The 24,046-nt window shown below is 42.8% G+C and overlaps 1 protein-coding gene across 1 annotated transcript in view; it reads right to left on the minus strand.

Moving 5' to 3' along the window:
* Positions 1-24,046, minus strand: part of TPP2 (tripeptidyl peptidase 2) — a 321,173-nt gene that overhangs the window by 140,155 nt on the left and 156,972 nt on the right. The window contains 2 exon segments of the mRNA XM_030201336.1: positions 6,920-7,016; positions 19,009-19,109. Of these exon segments, the coding sequence (XP_030057196.1) occupies positions 6,920-7,016; positions 19,009-19,109 (198 nt within the window).

Genomic DNA, 24,046 nt, shown 5'->3' on the forward strand with positions numbered 1-24,046 from the left:
GAAGAAACGAAGAAACCCAAAGAAAACTGGAGAAAAACTCTGGAAAAAACGGCAGAAGGCTCTCTGAAGTGGGACAGAAGAGACGCAAATTGCTGCCTCTCTTCACCGCGGAAAAAAAGGCAACTGAGCAGATCTCTCAAGCGCGACGGGCGGGAAGACAGGTGCGCACACCCCACGCGCCAGAAGGTTCTCTCAAAGCTCTGAAGACTTTTGCTTTGAAAAGTTCCGTTGTGGGGCCGCCGTGGACGCCGACCCAGTCGTGAGAACAAGCAGCCTGCTTGTCCTCGGAGAATACTTTATATGCATACCCGATGTTTGTGTTCCTGAAATGCACACATCCTCCTGCAAGGATGCTGTCATCTGTAAAGCAAGCCTACAACAGAGCAACAATGGTGTCATTCTACTGCATTTCCCACATGGATCATGAATCTAACAGCTGTCATTTTTGTGCATTTCCACAGCTGATCAGCAAGCTGCCAACACTCCAGGACAGGATGCAGGCCTGGCACCACCTGTTGAGATGGAGGTGGAGTGAAGATAAGGCACAGGTAGAGGCTACTAGGGACCCTCTGCCTCCTTCCTCCCAAACATCCCTTACAGTTCCCTCCACTTCTCCATGCCATCTACCAATCCCTGGCTGTCCCACCGTGCCACCCTAGGAAGATAATGATCAGGAGGTTCTTCTTCTCAAGACAGTGACAAGGTCGAGGTCCTTCAGCAGCCTCCATCTCCTTCTCCCATGCAGCCAATGAACCATTCCCCGTGGTGTCTGAGGGTGCAGTAGGAGATGGAGCACTAGCTGTATTGGTGCAGAAGATGGTCCCAGCAGTAGAAGTCTCTGGACCAACGGCTAAGGGTCACAGAGAAGTGCACTGAGAGGATAAAGCGAACTCTAGGGTACATGCTGTGTACCCTTTGTGGACCTGGCAATTCACTTTGTGCATACCAGCATAATCCCTTGTCTCCCTGATCTCAAGTCACTTCAATTGTGTCTTGACAGTTTCTACTTGGCTCACTTCCCATCGTCTCTACCTTAATCAACAAAAAACTTCTACGAACTGGCTTTCTGTTCATCGCTCTCACCCTTCTGTTACTCCTACCATTGATGGTGTTCCCATTCAATTAGTTGAGTTTTGAACTATCTTGGTGTTCACTTGGATAGTGCTTTAACTTTTTCCTCTCACATTTCTGCTACTGACAAGGAATGTTTTTACTTACTATGCATGATATGCTCACTCCAACCATTTCTTGCTGATGAGTTGTGTGCTACCTACTGTGTGCTCTAGTGGTCACCTGGCCAAGCTGGACTACTACAATTTCATTTATGCTTGACTTCCTGATCTCTCTCTGTAAGATTCAATTGGTACAAAATACTGCTATCCGTATTCTATCCAATGCACAACGCTATGACCATGTTCTCCTCTTTTTTAAAAATCATTTTTATTGAGTTTTCAAGAAAATTTAAACCAATATAACATACAACAACAAAACCAAATGCATTACATATAGCTAAATGTGACAATTTAAATATAAAAATAAATATCTAATCTCTAGGAGATGCTGATGTTTTGATGTAATGAGCAAAAGGAGCCCAATGCTTCTTAAAAGTAGGCAATTGATTAAATTTAAAGGCTGCAGATTCTTCATAGTTTCTAATAGTACAAAGATGACTCCACCATTCACAAAAGTTCAAATGCAAATTATTTTTCCAATGGCTAGAGCCATCATTATATCAAAAAGTTTTTGATATTGATCCTCAAGTGTAAGTTTAGGGGTTGAAGAACTAAGTATTATCACATCATATGTCAAACCAACAGGTGAGGAGAAAGGAATTATTGTACATATTCTTTTCCATATTAATTTCCAGTAGGTGGACACATGGGAACATTCAAAGAGTAGATGCTTCAGGTGACTGACAGGAGCAGAACAAGACCAACATTTTGGAGGAGATGTTGATCTGGTTAGTTTAGACATTTTGAAAGGAGTCCAATAAGCTCTATGAAGAACAAAAAATGATGATTGTGTTATACCAGCAGAGAGAGTGGGTCTATTGGATTTAGACCAAAAGGTTAGCTAATCAATTTCATCATGACAGAACAATTCCAACTCCCATCTATGCTGGAGCTCAAGACAGGGGTTTGTGAAAGAGTCATGTATACATTTGTATATTCTCGATGCTTTCCTATTACCCATTAGCATAGTACGACAAAAGGTAGTAAGATTAGCAGCATCTGACTGACCACCTGTGGTTTGCAACAAATTTTGATAGAGAGGGAAAGCCAAGAATCAGCATCAAGTATAGTTAAATTACATTGTAGACAAGCAGGTTCAGCAGAAGTCACATCATTACATACAGTAATTTGAGATAATAACCATATACCTTTTTCCTGCCACGGTGGCCAGTTTAAAGTAGAATTACTTAATTTAATGGATGAATTAAACCAAATACTAATATCAGAAAAAGGAACATATATTTTAAATATTTTTCTCATAGTGGTGATGAGCTTCGCAGTAGCTTTAATTAAACGCATACCAGTGGGATATGGAAATGCATCCATCGAAGGAAGAAGATAAAGAGGAAAAGGGGAACTTAAATGCTTCTCAAAGTCAAGCCATCTAGCGAGGTTATGATGATTATCCTCATGAAACCAATATATAGCCTGTGACAATCTGAATGCCAGGTAAGATTTAAAATCTGTGAAGTTGATACCACCATTAGACTTATACAATTTAAGTTTTTGAAGAGCAATTCTAGGGGGTTTACGCTGCCATAAAAACCTAGAAATTTTACTTTCTATTTTCTTATATAGCGAAGAAGGGAATGGAAGAGGTACCATGCTGAAGATATAATTTAATTTTGGAGTAAGAACCAATTTTATTGCCTCAGCCCTACCCCACCATGAAAGATATAATGGATTCCATCTATCTAGAATAGAGTCTACTATAGATAATAGAGCTTCAGAATTTAATTGTGAAGAGTGATCTACAGTTTTACCATACCAAATTCCCAGATATTGTATCCTATTAGGCTCCCATTTAAAAGGAAAGGAAGAAATATGATGCTTCTGAACAGAAAGAGATAAGGACAAAACCGCTGATTTATTCCAGTTTATCTTATAACCGGACAGGAAAGAGAAGGATTCTATAGAAGTGAGAAGAGTAGGTAGGGATTTTAATGTTGTATACAGAAGGATATCGTCAGCATATAATGATAGTTTAAATTCATCAATAACAATACGTGCACCCTAAAAATTTCAGAATTATGCCTAATTGCCATTGCCTAAGGTTCTAAAGCAATGTTAAAAAGAAGTGGTGAGAGAGGGCAACCTTGTTTGGTTCCCTTTAGGAGAAATGGTTTACATACATTGCCAATGACCACTATAGTAGCCAGTGGAGTATCATAAAGAATATTAACGATGTTTATAAATCTTTCACCAATACCAAACCATCTCATGGTATAAAACAGATACTGCCACTCAATTCTGTCAAATGCTTTTTCTGCATCTAAGGGGACTGTAATTAAAGAGTCATCAAAATAATGAGCATTTGGCAAGATATTCCAAAAAAAGTCGGGAATTATCATTTGGGAGACGTTGGGGAATAAATCCATTTTGATCTTTATGTTCTCCTCTTATGATAGAGCATCATTGGCTTCCTATCAAGTTTTGGATCATTCATAAGTTGACACTCTCTTTTAAGGTCCTTCACTGTTCTGACCTGGTTTTACAGCCTGCCTCATTGACACAGACTACTCAGTAATTACTGTGGATTCTTTTGGATTCGTATTAGGTAAATGAGACTTTTATTAGAGGTTCTAAGATACACAATGATTAAGCTATATAACTGAAAAGAAACAATACCTATCTATAGTGAAAAAGAAACAATCATTACATCACTGGTCCCTACATCCAAGCAATGCTAGGAGTTTCTAGACCAGGAAAAGAAGCAATAATACACTATACATACATCACTGGTCCTTACATCATCCAGGCTCTTAACATCAGCTTGAGGGGGCCCAGTTCACAGCGAAAGCCAGGAGTTTCTTTGACCAGGAAATTTGGTTCTCTGTGCAGTACACGTACGTTACTCACAGACGAGCGCCCCAATTTCAGACAAACTCCCTTTTTTTATTAGGCTTAGAACTCATGTTCAGAGCTAAGGAAAATTACAGAATGCTTGATAATTTCTCTGTTTTGATCGTTGCCTCAGTTTTATTTAATATTTTCCTTGCTCTCCTACTGGCCCTCATTCAATCACTTGAACTCAAAGGAAATGCCTATGCGGATGACATGCAGATTTTAGCCACACTCAAGTTAGAGAATACTCATGACATGACTGTGCTCAAGGAATAATATACAAGTCATAATGATTCCAATCTCTATTGCTGGCATTACAGTACTTTTTGTTCCATCAATAAATATCTTAGGAGTAATCACTGACTCAAATTTATGATTTAGAAAGTATATTTCATATATATCTAAGAAGTGCTTTTATAAATTGAAAATCATTCATTCTGTCCAATCACTACTATCATAAAAAAAGCATTGAAATTTTTGGTTCATTCCTTTGTCCTTAGTCTAGATTACTATAACTTTCTATTTAAGGGAATTCAACTTACAGACATCAGATAATTACAACTAATTCAGAACACCGTGGTTAAGATCATTAATGGAGCAAGGAAATTTCATCACGTAACTCCATTACTGTAGAAAGAATATTGGTTGCTGATCACACATCACATTACTTTTAAGATCTTTACCAAGTTCACTGCTCTGGTTTACCATCTTTTTTATCTTGGCTATTAATAACTTAATCTGCTCCCCATACCTTGCGCTCCTCCCAACAAAACTGATTATACCATCTTTCACCACATTTGTTTGGATATTACTTGAGAATCCATCTTTAATGTTGTTGGACTGACCCCTTGAAAATCATTACCTCTTCACCTCTGTTTGGCACCCTCCTTTCAAGCATTTCTCTCATTGCTCACAATTCCTCACACACCAGGAGGAATCCCACGTCCCATCAGTCTTCCATGCCCAACTTGAATCCACGTAGCAATCTGTCTTTTTTTTTTTCACAGTTCCTCTTCTCCCTTCTCTGTGCATAGAACTGTCCTATCCAAAGTTTAGAGAAGAACTTAAGACTCACCTCTTTAAACTGGCCTCTCTGGAAAGGGAACATAAGAATAGCCATACTGGGTCAAAGTAATGGTCCATCCAGCCCAGTATCCTGTTTCAAACAGTGGCCAATTCAGATCACAAGTATGTGACAGAAACAAAAATAGGAGCAACATTCCACACTACCAATCCCAGGGCAAGATGTGGCTTTCCCCATGTCTCTCTCAATAACAGACTATGGCCTTTTCCTCCAGGAATTTGTCCAAAACTTTTAAAAACCCAGATACACTAACTGCTGTTACCACACCCTCCTGCAATGAGTTCCAGAGTGTAACTATTCGCTGAGTGAAAAAAAAATTTCCTCCTATTTGTTTTACAAATATTTCTCTATAACTTCATTGAGTGACCCCTAGTCTACTCGTTCTACACCACTCAGGATTTTGTAGACTTACTGGCTACCTGAGCAGGCCTCTGTTGCAGGGGTCAGTGAGCATGATCCAGCATGGCCTATGCTATATTACACAGTGTACATTTGCAACATGGTAGTGCTCTCCTCTTCTGCATCACACATTCCTGCCAACCAAGCCATCACATGTCCTGCCATATCTGGAAATGAGGACCCTCATTTACTATAGGAAAAAGCAATTGGCGTCATGTTGGTATTGTTTCCTTACATGGGCTTATTTGATTTATTAATTTGATATACCACTTAATACAGCAACAAAGAGGGTGGAAGAAACAAAGTCAAGTGATGTGCAATCTAGAAACAGCCTTTATTTAAAATGGTCCGACACGGTCACTGTGTTTCGGCTAGATAGCTTGCATCAGGAGTCTATTCAGATGAAATGGGCTGGCTAATTGTTACAAACACAGTTCCACAGAAAGAACAGAATACTGGAATGCAACCACAATTCAAAAACAGCAGCAAATGGATTTGGCAGCTATTTAGCTGGCATATATTTGGATGTATATTCTACATGCCATCTGCATGGGCAACATTTATGGAGTATGTTCTGTGAGCTTGGTTGCTGGTCCTGCTCAGTGTACGCCTACTCTCTGCCCCAAAAGCCCCCTTTCAGGACACATACATTTACATGACACACTGCACATATGAATGCCTGTTTTGTCGTTTATCAGGGATTCACTCAAGGCAGTGTGTAGCAGGTATAGCTGGACATAAAACTTACAATTTTGTTAACAGAATGACAATAGTAAAATGATCCAATATAAGCAATCAATGAGGTAAACTTGTAGAAGAAAAACTGAATCTTATGAATAGGACTAACAAGATACAGCAGCAAACAAACATTTAACAGCACTGTGAATAATACTTTTAAAGGTAGCATGGAAGAATATTCATTTAATAGATAGGATACTTTCAATGAAAACAAAATACAAATAAAACATCTTAGTAAGCCTTATATAATTATAGAACACTACTAAGCATGTTAGCAGCTTCTGGGTGGACAGATGTTGATTCTGGGGTGAAACTGGAGCCAAACATTTACAGAACTGCCATTAAGTAACATACATATAAAAACGATTATTTTTCAAAGTTGCACCTTGACCTCTTTCACATGTGTTGCTGATCAGTTCATGTCAATAAGGCAATGCACTTATTTATCAATGTAAATTCTCTTAGTTAATTAAGCACAAACTGAAAAAACCCCCCAACCAAGTCTTCAAAAATCATTAAAATCTCATTTCTCAATCTCAGGGTATATGATTTATGGGGCAGTTTTAAACAGCAAAAGTACTACAGTTTGTTCCATTTTACATTACAAACTTTAAAAACTTACCTGATGAAAGTTGTATGTTAAAATGATCTCATATATCTGTCGATTATTTGGCAAAACATCACGGGGTCCCAAAGGTTTGGTTTTAGCACTAATGGGTCTGTAATTAAATTATACGATAAAGAAAAATATGTAATACAATATTTTGATAGGCTTATTAATATGAATAGCTGCACATTAAGCTTAAAGGCCACGAAGTTACATCCCTTTACCATAGCACTTACTAATAAATATTCAAATAAAAATAGTTATGAGAAAATAAATGCGAACTTAAAAAAAAAATCCCCAGACCTCCAAAACACATTTATACCACTAACCAAATTACAAAACTATCACACTAGCCATATGTTCATTAAAAAAAACATTCATGGCGAACAGTATCTTACTTTCTTGACTAGGCAGTCAACAAGTGGAGAATTCTATAAAAGATGCCCAAATTTGGACACCGAACAAAAACCGCGCTCAGCACTATACTATAAATGGTGCTCCAACTTGAGCAATGGATAAAAAAGTGAGGACTGCGCAAAAAGGATCTCAGGAAGTCTCCAACTTGAGCACCATTCATACAACAATGTGTAGCTCCCGGATCCACGCCAAACTTTTAGGCACAAGCATTTACATCAACTGAAATCTGGCTTAAATCCTGGCACGTAAATTAGGGGTGGATCCCCCAAATTCCATAATAATGTGTGCATCTCTAGCAAATGCCCCTTACTCGCCCATACCACTCCCATGCCCACACCCCTTTTTCAGTTGCACTCCAAAGGGTTTACCCGTGCATTTTTTTTATAGAATAGCGATTTGCAAGATGGGCACATAAATCCAAAATTCTACCAATTAATGCCAATAATTGCCTGTTAGCATCCACTTATTAGCACTAACTGGCTCATTAACCAATTAAATTGCACGGACAAATTGGATGTGCGTCTAAATTTGAGTGTACAATTTTGAGCGCCATATATAGAATCTGGCTCCAAATGTGTATTTCCTAGCAATGTGGAGCTAGATTGCGTAAGGTAAGATCATCATAAATAGTATCCTTCTCCTTTACAATGGTTGTTTTTCTTAGTATTTATTTGCTACACTACTGAGCAAGCTGAATACACCACAAAAGTGTGCATGGAGATGGGATTTCACACTGGAAAATCATAATACACTTTTTGACTATGCACACCTTTCTAGATGAATAAAGTTTGGTATTTATTTAGATTATCTAGGGTCAATGTTTGCTCAAAATGAAAAGCAAAAAGAATTGAGAGAGTAAACTGCTAATCATCTCATTAAGGAACTGATTAACCTAGTTCCAAAAGCTGGAAATCACAGGACAGACCTGAATGGGCTAGCATTCAGAAGCACATAAGATTCTCAATCCCCTCTTGTGATTTGTTCCAATAATCTTTATTGATTTCAGAAAAAACAACCAACAAAAAAACAGTAAATAACTAATGTGCAGATGATCAAAAGCAAACGCGGGTGTAACAATGTGCTCGCCAGCTCTGATCACTAACTGCATGTAAATGCATGCAAACGAGGGTCTCCCGCATTATTCCCTTATGATCAGAAGGCAGCGTCAAACAAGGGTGCTGCTCCTGCTGCAAATCCTAAACCAGTTGGAGCTAGCATTAGGGTTTGCTAAGCAAGGGAGAATGGGGGAGAACAGCAGAAGAGGTTTGACAGATCCAGGATTTTCTCTCGGACCTGTCAAACGTAAGCCCGCTTCTCTCCCAAATACCAGACCTCCAGGCTCCCTCTCCCACTCCAAAACACTAAAAAGACCCTGGTGGTCCAGTGGGACCACTAGCCCTCCTCACCCTCACCACCCCCCCTGGTGCTCTAGCAGCCCCAACCCCCCCATACCTTCTAATGACTGAGGAGGAGTCGAACTCTCTCCTCCCCACTTCTATCCAGCATTTCCCCTCTCTCCCTTTCCCACTTCCATTGTCTGCCCCTTTCTTCTCCCATCCAGAATTTCCCCTCTCTCTCCTCCTCATTTCCGCCCCTCTCTTCTCCCATCCAGAATTTCCCCTCTCTCTCCTCATTTCCATCGTTTGCCCCTCTCTTCTCCCCACTTCCATTGTCTGCCCCTCCTTCCTCCCGAATGCCATCCAGCATTTGCCCCCCCTCCTCCATACTGCCATCCAGCATCTCCCCCCTTTCTTCCTCCTTTCATCCAGCATCTCCCTTCTTTATCGCCCCCTTCCATCCAATGTCTCCCCATCTTTCTATCCAGCATCCTTCTACCTCCTTTTCTATCCATCATTACTCCCTCCTCCTCATTCCATGGTCTCCCGTGGCCACTGCTGCTTCTACCGATGAGCAACAGCAGCCAAATCATTTACTACTCAGGGCCAGTTTAACCATATATGGGGCCCTGGGCAAACTTTTGTGGATGCTCCCCCCCCAAGTCCAGTGGCACAGTTTCCTTAGCCCTGCCCCCAAAAAAACAGTAGCATAGGTGTGCAGAGCCATGGCTCTGCTGATTCTGCCCCTCAGAAAAAGGAAGTCCATGTCAGATGTGGGCTACACAGGAAAGCCATCAGCTGTGTGCCCTAAACAGCAGCTCCACACCTTTTAAATTTTATTGTACACTGCTTGGATCTACCCAAGGGAGGGAAAGGAAGACACTGGGCCAGGGAAGAGGCAGGAAGGAAGATGCTGGGCCATGGAAGGGGAAGGAAGGAAGATGCTGGACCAGGGTGGCCCATCTCAAAGAGTGAGAGTGAAGGCCAATATCAGACACAATTCTGCTATATTGACAACCACCTCACCACACGTCGGATCCCGCAAAACTTTAGAATAAATTAAACTATATTAAAAACTTTTGATGTCTCCTCAGTAAGGCCAACACATAAACCCCTTCTCTGCAAAAAACTATGCACAAACTTGTGCAAAAACCACATTTACAACACTAACTTCCAGGACTCAAAGAGTGTCAACCTTATCTGTGCTATGGATCTCTATACAGAAATTACATACTAGCAGAATGTCACGTCTGTGGTCGTGACCCCTCTCAGAGTCAGCTTATTTGTGGCGTTCAGCTTCTGAGCTGGCTTCTATCTGTTCTTCCTGAGTTAGTTCTGTCTCTGTGTGCTGGCTGCTTCCAGCATGGCTCTGATTACTCCCCTCTACTGCACCTGTGTGTTAAGCCTCTCTGTGCTTCAGTATGCTTTCTGCCTGTGTTTTGGTTTGTGCTCCTCTTGCCCTCTGGTGGCCAGACCTGGTGGCTGCATTGGTTTGTCTGTGTGCTGTTTCCCATTCCAGACTTCAGCCCAGTCCAGTCCGGATCTTCCAGCCTGCCAGACTTGCTTGTTTTGTTTGCTGCCTGGTGATTACTGCAGCTCAATCCCAGCTGCTGCTGGGCTTATTAGCCATTTGGAAGCTTCTGCCTTTGCATCGTCTGCCCTGGTATGTTGGGGTGCTGCTGCACTCCTGCCTAGTCCAGATATTAGTCTGTATTCTTGCCTGATTGTAGTTTAGTCTTTGTGTAGCTTCTTGTACTGGATTGCTTGTTTCTGTATAATTATGGTACAGCCAGAGACCCCCCCACTGGAATGGTGGCGGGCCCAGTCATAGAGCTCAGGCCATTACAGACCTTGGCTAAGTCAGAAATCTGATGGCTGACATAACTGGGAGCTTACTGAAAAAGTATGGCCTAGTTTGTAGCCCGGATTGAGGCCTAAATAAGCTAAATTAGGAAAAGTTAGGTCAATAGATATGGAAACAAAATGGAGGATTTCAGCACAAAATGGAAGCCGTATCTGTTACAAAGTGGAATTTTCTCTAATGTAAGTTAGAAAAACAAGTTGAGAAATGAGTGAGTCATGCCAGGTGCAAAGAAAATAGGGAACTAGCTGTCCAAGAGAGGAGGGAGACTTTCCTGTGAGCAGGATTGTGGTCAGCCATGGTGTGAGAAAGGAAAGGTGTAGCTGGATGCAGGGTCTTGCTTAAGATTTGTGGTCAAGTGAGCTAGAGACAAAACCATGTTAGCAAGATAAAAGCTACTCATTAGCATGAGCCAATCAGTGACAACCATGACATTAGCATAGATCCAATCAGGTATATCTATTGTCATATTATCCATATCCTGAGGGCAACTATAAAAATCAGGGTATTTCCTGGTTTAAGTTAGAGAGAAAGGTTGGCACTCTCTCTCTCCAAGGGAAACCAATGTGTCCAGCAGAATTGACAAATTACCTAATTGCTTTCCCTTGTGAAACCTTTAATTGGTAAAAGAAATTATAAAAGATTAGGAACTAATTAACACCTGTTTGCAGCTGGATTATTATATTCCTATAACTAATTGATTGTACGTGCCTGTTGTCAATCACTGATTTGACTTGTATCTTGACAAATAAACTCCTCATCCCAAATGATGTTCTGTGGACTTCACTTTATGATCAGAGGCTGTAAGTATAAATGCTTTTGCTGTATCAGGCTATCTTTCGCTGCACTGTATAACCTGTGACATAAATCCAGTTTGTCATAAGGCTGGTATCTTTTCCTTAGACCTAACGTCTCTCTTAGTGGCAATTCCTTTTAGAACTTCACAACTCCTTGATTACCCCAGTACTAGTGCTATTTAGAGATGGAGTCAGATTTAAGGTCACTCCAGCCTTCTTGGGGGTCTCTGACCCCTAAAATTAAAACATTTCCCAGTCTTGTTTCTTGTTGTATGTCTTTGTCTAGTTCTTGGTTGCTTATGTTTCTTGTTCAGTGGCTGCCTGGCAGCTTTCAGTTCCGTCCCTTGTCTGTCTGAGAGTCCTAGCCCAGTTTCCTGCCTTGCTGCCCATGTACATTCCTTTTCCCTCTGACCCTCAGCCCCTGTTCAGCCTTGTGGGTATTCTGTTCCTGCTCTGTCCAGCAAGTTCTGCCGGCCGCCTAGAACCAGGGGCTCAACTCCTGGGGAAGGGTGGCCAAGTGCAGGTGAAGTCTAGCCGTCCCTGTAAGAGTTCTGTCAGTGTCTCTGGTGTGGGGTGGTTTTGCCTGCCACTGCCACTCCTCGGCAGTGGTCCAAGGGCTCACAAACCCTGTGTTCCGTGTGAAGATGTGACACAGAATACTACACCTTGGTAACACACACAAAACACAGAGAGACCTTCAACAAATATGAAACAAGGGACCTATATATCATAAAGGCCATGAAAAGGTGCAAAGCATACATATTTCTAGTTTTTATTTTAATATAAGCTATTTTGCTTTTCTTGAGCTGGGAGCAGATCTGGAATTGCAAGACAGCATTTTTTTCTGGTAACTGCCTTTCTAAGGCTATAGAAATTTGTGGTTTGACATTTGACCTATATAAGTACATAAGTAATGCCACACTGGGAAAAGACCAAGGGTCCATCGAGCCCAGTATCCTGTCCACGACAGCGGCCAATCCAGGCCAAGGGCGCCTGGCAAGCTTCCCAAATGTACAAACATTCTATACATGTTATTCCTGGAATTGTGGATTTTTCCCAAGTCCATTTAGTAATGGTTTATGGACTTGTCCTTTAGGAAACCGTCTAACCCCTTTTTAAACACTGCCAAGCTAACCGCCTTCACGACGTTCTCCAGAAACGAATTCCAGAGTTTAATTATGCGTTGGGTGAAGAAACATTTTTTCCAATTTGTTTTAAATTTACTACACTGTAGTTTCATCGCATGCCCCCTAGTCCTAGTATTTTTGGAAAGCGTGAACAGACGCTTCACATCCACCTGTTCCACTCCACTCATTATTTTATATATCTCTATCATGTCTCCCCTCAGCTGTCTTTTCTCCAAGCTGAAAAGCCCTGACCTCCTTAGTCTTTCTTCATAGGGAAGTCGTCCCATCCCCGCTATCATTTTAGTCGCCCTTTGCTGCACCTTTTCCAATTCTACTATATCTTTCTTGAGATGCGGCGACCAGAATTGAACACAATACTCAAGGTGCAGTCGCACCATGGAGCGATACAACGGCATTATAACATCCTCACATCTGTTTTCCATACCTTTCCTAATAATACCCAACATTCTATTCGCTTTCCTAGCCGCAGAAGCACACTGAGCAGAAGGTTTCAGTGTATTATCAACGATGACACCCAGATCCCTTTCTTGGTCCATAACTCCTAACGTGGAACCCTGCACGACGTAGCTATAATTCGGGTTCTTTTTTCCCACATGCATCACCTTGCACTTGCTCACAATAAACGTCATCTTTTTTTCTTGTTACATTTGTACCCCGCACTTTCCCACTCATGGCAGGCTCTATGCTGCGGGCAATGGAGGGTTAAGTGACTTGCCCAGAGTCACAAGGAGCTGCCTGTGCCAGGAATCGAACTCAGTTCCTCAGTTCCCCAGGACCAAAGTCCACCACCCTAACCACTAGGCCACTCCTCCACTCCTCCGCCCAGTCTCCCAGTCTCGTAAGGTCCTTCTGTAATTTTTCACAATCCTGTCGCGAGTTAACGACTTTGAATAACTTTGTGTCATCAGCAAATTTAATTACCTCACTAGTTACTCCCATCTCTAAATCATTTATAAATATATTAAAAAGAAGCGGTCCTAGCACAGACCCCTGAGGAACCCCACTAACTACCCTTCTCCATTGTGAATACTGCCCATTTAACCCCACTCTCTATCCTTCAACCAGTTTTTAATCCACAATAGGACATTTCCTCCTACCCCATGACCCTCCAATTTCCTCTGTAGCCTTTCATGAGGTACCTTGTCAAACGCCTTTTGAAAATCCAGATACACAATATCAACCGGCTCCCCTTTGTCCACATGTTTGTTTACTCCTTCAAAGAATTGAAGTAAATTGGTCAGGCAAGATTTCCCCACACAAAAGCCGTGCTGACTTGGTCTCAGTAATCCATGTCCTTGGATGTGCTCTGTAATTTTGTTTTTGATAATAGCCTCTACCATTATCCCCGGCACCGACGTCAGACTCCCCGGTCTATAATTTCCCGTATCACCCCTGGAACCTTTTTTAAAAAATCGGCGTTACATTGGCCACCCTCCAATCTTCCGGTACCATGCTCGATTTTAAGGATAAATTGCATATCACTAACAGTTGCTCTGCAAGCTCATTTTTCAGTTCTATCAGTACTCTAGGATGAACACCATCCGGTCCAGGAGATTTGCTACTCTTCAGTTTGCTGAACTGCCCCATTATGACCTCCAGGTTTACCGTGAAGTCAGTAAGTTTCTCCGACTCCTCCGCTTGAAATACCATTTCCAACACCGGTATCCCATCCAAATCTTCCTCGTTGAAGACCGAAGCAAAGCATTCAATCTCTCCGCTACGTCTTTATTTTCCTTGATCGCCCCTTTTACCCTTCGTTCATCCAGCGGCCCAATCAATTCTTTTGCCGGCTTCCTGCTTTTAATGATAACTTGTGATAAGTTGCTGGTCAGCAGCTAACAGCCAGAGACTCCTATGACTAAGGACACCTGCTGTATCCAGATAAACAATCAGAAGGAGAAGTAAGTGGGTGTGGGTAAAACTGTAAGCTAAGCAAGAGGGTGGACGGGGCTAGTTTGATGACTGAATACCAAGGACATAAGTCAACCCATATCAAATGAAAACTTATGCTTATGTGCATGACAGGACCTAACTGCCAATATAATAAGGGAATAAATGATTTGATGGAACATGTTGGAACATGATACATCATAAAAGAAAACAATGTTCTGGAAATATGCATATTCATTAGGTAGGATGGGTAATTATAATTAAGATAATGAAGAAAGGAAGAAAAAAGTATTTAAGAGGAAACAGAACTAAGATGGCGAGCCTCAATGTGCCTACACTAGCAGGTGGACATATTGACAGCTCCAAGGGAAAACTCTGTTTTTATTTGCTACATATTATACTGCATTGGGAGTTTATTTGTTACTATTTCAATAATTACTGATTGGCTTCTTTGACAATTTGAATAAACATTTATTATGTCTAATATTTATTTAGTAGCCAGAGTTTTTCTTGCTTGGAATTCTGCCTGGGGAGTAAAGATTTAATCCTTCAGTAAAGGATACTGATACTGTTCATCACACCCTACTCCTTGACATGCTGTCCTCACTTGGATTTCAGAATTCTGCTCTCTCATGGTTTTCTTCTTATCTCTCACAGCGTACTTTTAGTGTATACTCTGGTGGATCCTCCTCTTCCTCTATCCCGCTCTCAGTGGGTGTACCTCAAGGATCCATCTTAGGACCTCTCCTTTTCTCCATCTATACTTCCTCCCTTGGTGCTCTGATTTCTTCCCACGGTTTTCAGTATCACCTTTACACTGATGACTCCCAGATCTACCTCTCCACACCAGATATCTCAGCAGAAATCCAGTCCAAGGTATCTGCCTGCCTCTCTGACATTGCTACCTGGATGTCTCACCGCCACCTGAAGCTCAATATATCTAAAACTGAGCTCCTTATCTTTCCACCTAAACCAACCTCTCCCCTTCCCCCATTCTCTATTTCTGTCGACAAGATGCTCATTCTTCCTGTCTCACCTGCTCGTAACCTTGGGGTCATCTTCGACTCTTCCCTCTCCTTCTCTGCACATATTCAACAGATTGCTAAAACCTGTCATTTCTTCCTTTATAATATCGCCAAAATTCGCCCTTTCCTTTCTGAACACGCTATCAGAACCCTCACCCATACTCTCATCACCTCTCGCTTATACTGCAACTTGCTTCTCACAGGTCTTCCATTCAGCCACTTCTCTCCTCGTCAATCTGTTCAAAATTCTGCTGCACGACTAATATTTCGCCAATATCAGCCCTCTCCTGAAGTCACTTCACTGGCTCCCTATCCGTTTCCGTATAAAATTCAAGCTCCTCTTATTGACTTATAAGTGCATTCACTCTGCAGCCCCTCACTACCTCTCCACCCTCATCTCTCCCTACACTCCTTCCCAGGAACTCCGTTCACTAGGCGAATCTCTCCTAATTGCACCCTTCTCCTCCATTGCTAACTCCAGACTCCGTTCCTTTTATCTCACCGCACCTTATGCCTGCAATAGGCTTCCTGAGCCGTTACGTCTAGCTCCATCCCTGGCCGCCTTCAAATACGGGCTAAAGGCCTACCTGTTTGATGCTGCTTTTGACTCCTAACTTATCACTTGCTTGTTATCTTTATCTTGTCTTCCTCTCTTCAATAGTCCCTGTCCCTATGTGTCCTTCTGTCTGTCCTATCCTTATCGGTCCTGTCTGTCTGTCCTGATTTAGATTGTAAGCTCTTTTGAGCAGGGACTGTCTTTTCTTCATGTTCAATTGTGAAGCGCTGCGTATGACTGGTAGCCCTGTAGAAATTATTTGTAGTAGTAGTAGTAATGGCGGCCATCTCAAACCCGGCCAAATCCAAGGCATTTGGTCGTGGGAGGAGCCAGCATTTGTAGTGCACTGGTCTCCCTCACATGCCAGGACACCAACCGTTTCCATATTCAATTCAAACTTCTCTTACTGACCTATAAGTATATTCACTCTACTGCTCCCCAGTACCTCTCCACTCTTTTGTCTCTACCTACATCCCTCCTCAAACACTCCATTCTGTTGACAAATCACTCGTCTGCCCCCTTCTCCTCTACTGCTAATTCCAGACTCCGTTCCTTCCATCTCGCTGCACCACACGACTGGAATAGACTTCCCGAGCATGTACGTCTAGCCCTATCTTTGGCCGTTTTTAAGTCCAAGCTAAAAGCCCACCTCTTTGACGCTGCTTTTAAATCCTAACCACTGCTCACTTGCCTGTACCTTTATCCCCTCCTCTTTAATTCCCCTGCCTCTTAGTTGTTCTGTTACCTGTCTTATTTAGATTGTAAGCTCTTTGAGCAGGGACTGACTTTATGTGTATGGTGTACAGCGCTGCGTATGCCTTGTAGCGCTATAAAAGTGATTAGTAGTAGTAGTGGGCACCCACCCAGATATAGGAAATACTACCTCCATTAGTGAGCACAAGATCCAACATTGACCCTTCCCTCGTGGGTTCCGTCACCATTTGTCTGAGCAAGGCACTTTGACAGGCATCCACAATCTCCCTACTTCTTTCCGATTCCGCAGACGGGACGTTCCAATCCACGTCAGACAAATTGAAATCTCCCAGAAGCACCTCCCCTTTCATACCAATCTTTTGAATATCTTCTATCAGATCCTTGTCTAACTTCTCCGTTTACGCAGGAGGTCTGTAGATAACTCCCATGTGGATACAGGTTCCATCTTCTCTTTCCAGGACGATCCATAAAGCTTCTTCTTTACACCAGGTTCCCCGCATTTCAGTTGCTCTGATATTCTCTCTCACATACAGAGCCACTCCTCCACCTCTTTGGCCCTCTCTATCCTTCCTAAAAAGATTATAGCCTGGTACGGTCACTTCCCATTCATGAGAATCGTTGAACCACCTCTCCGCTTGCAAGTCTTGAACCTTTTTACAGACTACGAGCATTTGTGCACATAGCTTTCCATGTGCTTAGTGAGTTTGGGTGGTTTTTTTTTATATTTACATGACCTTTCCCTCTGCCATCATGTTTATTCTGGGGCTGACTTTCCGAAATCCCATTTCCTTTTGTCACCCCCACCCTCTAGTTTAAATGTCTAGAAACATACTGTCTGAATTTCTCCCCAAGGATCCTTTTTCCCATCACAGAAAGATGTATCCCATCATTACAGTACAGCCTGTTATTTTTCCACTTATTACCCCATTCTCTTATGTATCTGAATTTACTTATTTTACTTTAGAAAACCAAAAGATCAGAAAACATCTCACCAAATCCAAGTACCTGCACATAATAAATAGAAACCACTTTGGCTGTACCACAAAAGGCGATATATCAAACCTATGACCCTTTACCCATGGAGATTCTGGGTAGCCAAATAAGGCAATGAAGCGCTTACACTTACACCAGGACCTGGCAAAAGCAAACCAGTAGCTGAAGTATTTGCAACAGCAGTTACAAAGGGCTTTACAGATTAATGGGCTTGGCAACAAGCCCTACAGGAATGGCTGCAACAGCAGTATACTTCTAACTACCACAGCCTGATATGCCCTTTAGCTTCCATAATGTCCAGCTGGCCCTTGGGTATGAGCTGGATTTCTTGATACATAGTAACATAGTAAATGATGGCAGATAAAGACCTGAATGGTCCATCCAGTCTGCCCAACAAGATAAACTCACTTTACATGGTATGTAATACTTTATAAGCATACCCGAGTTTGATTTGTCCCTGCCTTTCTTTCTCAGGGCACAGACAGTAAAAGTCTGCCCAGCACTGTTCCTGTAATAAAAGTTCTGAAGCTAACGTCGAAGCCCCTTAAAATTTACACTCCAGCCCATCCATATCTATTTAGTCCTGATCAAGGCACAGACCGTAGAAATCCACACTGCACTGGTTTTACTCTCCAAATACCGGCATCGCCACCCAATCTACGCTAAGATTCCGTAGATCCATTCCTTCTAAACAGGATTCCTTTGTGCTTATCCCACGCATGTTTGAATTCCGTTACCATTTTCATCTCCACCACCTCCTGCGCGAGGGCACTCCACGTATCCACCACCCTCTCCGTGAAAAAATACTTCCTGACATTACTCCTGAGTCTGCCCCCCTTCAACCTCAATTCATGTCCTTTAGTTCTACCACCTTCCCGCCTCCGGAAAAGGTTCGTTTGCGCATTAATACTTTTAAAATGTGATAAAATTTGACTGGACAGTAGTCACAGAAGACAGGGACTACTTTTCTGGATAACCCAACAGGCAACCATCAAACCACGTTTTATACCATGAATCTGGACGGGACAGCCTCATATGCGGAAGATGAAGTTGCCATCCTTCAACATGGAAGTAATTGCACAAGGAAAAGTATGTGTGTACTATTTACGAATGCAATCAGTTATATTAATAGACCAGTGTGTGCAGACATCTCTGAAGTATCAATCATCAAACAATTTTTCTCATTTCATTTTCAGATTTTGACCTTTCAAGCACATTTTTGTTTTGCAACTGAATGACAAAATGCTGTTTTCATTACCACTCAGAAGCATTTAAACGCAATATTTGGTGTTATCAAAATATTTCATACTCATTCTCAGAGGGCCATCTGGACAGCAGTTAAGTACTTTCAAAGATAGTACTGTACCTTAATGTTTGAACCCAGCTCTTCAGGTTTATGCAAGGAGCAATATCTTCATACTTTAAAGTGGATTGCACATCAAAACGTGTGATACCTTCAGAAGCATGCTGAAATCAAACAATTATATGTATTAGAACTACAAAGCAGATATGTTTATATAACAGGTATTCCTTGAAGAACGCAGTCCAGATACATATGAGCAACGTTATCTGATGGCTATGAATAGGTTTCCACAACATTTTAGAATAGTTGAAATCTCTCTGTGCACATGTAACAGTTCCAACAGCCCCATATCCCCACACTTGTGCAGCATGCCTCAGTTCTATAATTATGTTAATACAAAAAATTTAAGAGGAGAGAAGGCAGGGTTTCTGTGACTGTTTGCATTGCTGTTTTCAGAGAACACCTGTTACAGAACAGCAAGTGAATTTTGCCTTACAAGCAAGCAGTTTAATGTAGCCACACAAAGTAGATAAGAATTATAACAAAAAAAAGGGCAATTCTATGAACAGGCGCCTATAGTTAGGTGTCACATGCACGTGTAAATGCACAGAAAACTGGCACTTAGATACGTAAGTGGCAGCAAATAAACTGTGCCATTCTGTAAGAGTGAGCCTAAGGGCTTAGGGCCAAATTCTCCAAAATGCGCATTAAGAATCGGCACAAAAAAAATATGCGCTTAGCACAATTCTATAAATTAGGCCAAATCTGGCATAGTTTATAGATGTCACGGCCACAGGGGCCTTTGCAATCGGTCACAGATTCAGGGATGGTGAGCCCCTGGGCCTCGGCTGGGGCTATGGCAGATAAATCCTCTGGGATGGCACAGGGGGAGTATCAAGAAACAACAAGACGAGGCAAGAAAAGCAAGGCAAAGAGGCTAGAACTGGAACCCAAGCAGAACAAGGCAAGTCTCGGAATAAGATTAAAACTGGGTCCAGAACTCAGGCAAGGCAGAACAAGGCAAGACACAGCATCAGCATCAGGTTAAAACTGGGTCCAGAAAAGTCAAGACAAGAACAAGGAAAGAACTGGATCCGGATAAGACTGGACAAAGCAGACAGGCAGGACAGAAGCTGGATCCAGACAAGGCGAGAGCAAGACAACGGGGCTAGAACTGGACCCAGACAGGAACAAGACAAGACACAGAAAAAGGGCAGAAATGGGTTCAGAAAAGGCAAGGCTAGGCAGGGCAAGAACTGGATCCAGACACAAGAAAAAGCAGAGCAGAACAAGAAAAGGCACAGGACACAGCAGAGCTGGAACTAGGCAGACACAAGGCAGGGCTGAAGCTATGGAACAGGAACGGAGCTAGAATATAGCCGGAAACAGGAACAGAGCTAGAATGTAGCCGGAAACAGGAACGGAGCTAGAATGTAGCCGGAAACAGGAACGGAGCTTGGCTGTAGAAGAAACCAGGGACAGGGCTTAACTGTAGCAGAAACAGAGCTTGGCTGTAGCAGAAAGCAGGGAACAGAGCTTGGCTATAGCAGAAACCAGGGAACAAAGCTTGGTTGTAATAGAAACCAGGGAACAGAGCTTGGCTTTAGTAGAATTGCGGTGTACCTCAAGGATCGCCTTTATCCCCGATCTTCTTCAATCTTATGATGATCCCCCTAGCCAAAGCTCTATTCAGGCATGGTCTCAACCCTTTCATTTACGCCGATGTCACCATAATATTCATTCCCTTCAAATCTAATATAACAGAAATCTCCGACAAAATATCCTTGGGCATGAACATCTTAACCTCTTGGGCCAACGCCTTTATGATGAAAATGAACAAAGAAAAAAACACAATGCCTAATCCTCTCATCTCAACACTCCGCACTCCTCCCAACTAATCTTAACACCTCCAACATCACAATCCCCATAACTGATAACCTGAAAATCCTCGGAGTGACAGTAGACAAACACCTCTCGCTCGAAAATCATGCAAAATCCACTATAAAAAAAAAATGTTCAACATGATGTGGATACTGATACGCGTAAAACCATATCTCCCCCTGAAAACATTCCAGAACCTGGTGCAATCCACGGTACTTACCCACGCCGACTACAGTAATAGTATCTTCTTAGGCTGCAAGACTCATATCCTGAAAAAACTTCAGACTGCCCAAAATGCAACAGCAAGACTCATTTTTGGCAAACCACGATTTGAATGCGCAACACCCTGTTCGACAAAAACTCCACTGGCTCCCTATCCGAGAACGAATCAACTTCAAGGTCCACACATTAATCCACAAGATTATCCATGGTGAATCTCCGGACTATATGCTCAATCCGATTGACCTTCCCACCAGAAACATGCCTGAAACCTCACGAACTTACCTCAGTCTACATTACCCCAACACTTACACATCTCCACCCACCTATATCTTTTATTATTCTGCTATACTCAACTTATATTTTCCCTATCAAGTTTCACTATCCATAATCTATATTCCCTATTACTATGTAAGCTGCATTGAACCTTCTTTGAGTGGGAAAGCACGGGGTACAAATGTAATAATAAATAAATAGAAACCAGGGAACAGAGAGCTTGGCTGTAGCAGAAACCAGGGAACAGAGAGCTTGGCTGTAGCAGAAACCAGGGAACAGAGAGCTTGGCTGTAGCAGAAACCAGGGAACAGAGCTTGGCTGTAGTAGAAACCAGGGAACAGAGCTTGGCTGTAGTAGAAACCAGGAACAAAGCTTAGCTGTAGCAGGAACTAGGAACAGGGTTTGGCTACAGCAGGAGCTAGGCTTTCAGGAACAAGGTTCAGAAACAAGACACACAGGAATAAAGATTCAGGGACAAGGACTTACAGGAAAAAAGCTTGGCAAGAAACAAGGCATAAAGCAATAAGGCTTCTATTAACAAGAATTGCAAGCAGGGGCGTAGCTACGGGTGGGCCTGGATAGGCCCAGGCCCACCCAGTCCTAGTCTGCGCAGCTCTGATGTTATTTTCTTCTTACCCGCAGCGGCGTACGGGCGGCCCTAAAAGCAGCAAGCAGCCAGGCTCGTCGACTCTATCCTTCCTTCGCTTCCTGCCCTCTCAGCGTCCCGCCGCTCGAAAGAAAATGACATCAGAGGAAGGCGGGACGCACGCAGAGAGGGCAGGAAGTGAAGGACGGACGGAGTAGTCGAGCCTGGTTGCTTGCTGCTTTTAGGGCCGCCCGTTCGCCGCTGCGACTTGGGGAGTGGTGTGGACGTGAGCCAGCAGCCTATCTATTCCACTCTCCCGCGCAGCCGTCGCCGTTCATGCAAGTTAAACAAAGCAGGCAAACCTGTGAGCTGCTGCAAGCTGCATCCACGTTGTCGTTCTTTATTGAGACAGACAGATGGGAGATGCTGTGAAGGGGGAGAGAGGGGGAGGGAGATGCTGGATAGAATGGGGAAGGGGATGGATAGAAACAGGATGGGCAGGGGAGAGAGGAGAATTGCTGAAGATGGATGGAGGAGAAGGCAGGGGAATGGAGAGTTGCTGGACATGGCGGAGGGCAGGGGAAGGAGGAGAATTGCTGGGCATGCATGGATGGAGGGGAAAGGGGAGAGAGGAAATTTGTTGGAGTTGGATGGAGGAGAAGGCAGTGGAATGGAGAGTTGCTGGACATGGAGCGGAGGGCAGGGGAAGGAGGAGAATTGCTGGGCATGCATGGATGGAGGTGAAAGGGGAAAGAGGAAATTTGCTGGATATGGGTGGATGGAGGGGAGGGCAGGAGAGAGGAAATTTGCTGGATATGGATGGATGGAGGAGAGGGCAGGAGAGAATGGAGAGTTGCTGGACATGGATGGATGGAGGGGAGGGGAGGGCAGGGGAAAGGAAAGAGGAGACTTGCTGAACATGGATGGATGAATGGAGGGGCAGGGGACAGAGGAAATTTGCTGGATATGGGTGGATGGAGGAGAGGGCAGGGGAGAATGGAGAGTTGTTGGATGGAGGGAGGGGAGAAAAGTCAGGGAGGAGATGCGCATGGATGGAGGGGAGGGAAGAGAGGAGAAATGCTGGACGTGGATGGAGTGGAGGGCAGGGAAGAGAGGAAAAATGTTGGACAAGGATGGTGGGAAGGAAAGACAAAGGAAGGAGATGGTCATGGATGGAGGGGAGGGAAGACAGAGGAAGTAGATGCACATGGATGGAGGGAAGTGAGGAGAAATGCTGGACATGGTTGGAGGGAAAACTGCTGAGTTGAGGAAGGATAGGGACAGGGCTACAGATGGTAGACAGGACACATAAGGACACAAGAGGATGGTGGACATGGTGAGAGAAAAAATATCAGATGGAAAGAAGACACTGCATGAAACAGAAGACATTGGGACCAAAGCGAATAGATCAGACAACAAAGGTAGAAAAAAGTATTTTATTCAGAATTAATTAATTGGAATATGTCAGCTTTTGGAAATGTACATCTGTGATATTTTGCATGTAAGTTTCAATTTTTCTGGTATTGCTGCATGCTGAGTCTGACTTCTTGAGTTAACTTTCCAGTTCAGTATTTTGCCTTCATATTTTTTGATTTCTAGTTCCTTGTGTCATGTCCATTGTATCATGTGTTGTTCATGTGTGATCAAGGTGCAGTATTCTGATAGCGTGTAGTATTTGCAGCCCTTTTTGTTTTGCTTTTTTTTTTTCTTCACGAGGTAGTGTATTGGTGTTTTAGAGCCTAGTGTAATTACAGTTCTGCCTTTTCAAGCATAAGGTTGTAGCTCGTCCTGTCCTTGGAATTAGTGCTGTTATGGTTTAGTAAGGATATGAGTGTGTTTTTGCAGAAGTTTGTGTATAGCATTTTGCAGTGGAGCGATTGTGGGATAATGTAATTATATTTAAAAATATCAATTTTTCCATTAAGTATGTATGTGGTTATACTGATGCAGGGCAGCTTTTGGGCAGACTACTTAGAAATCCATCATCAAGTGAATTCTAAGGCATTATTTTGTAGGATCCCAAGAGACACTGCTCATACTTATATAGACAGTGCGTGCCCACCCATATTAGCTCTGTGCCCACCCAAAATCTCAGGTCTGGCTACGCCACTGATTGCAAGAGCAAGGCTTTCAGGAACA

The sequence above is a fragment of the Microcaecilia unicolor genome, chromosome 4, assembly GCF_901765095.1.
Source record: "Microcaecilia unicolor chromosome 4, aMicUni1.1, whole genome shotgun sequence".
NCBI classification, from domain to species: Eukaryota; Metazoa; Chordata; class Amphibia; order Gymnophiona; family Siphonopidae; genus Microcaecilia; species Microcaecilia unicolor.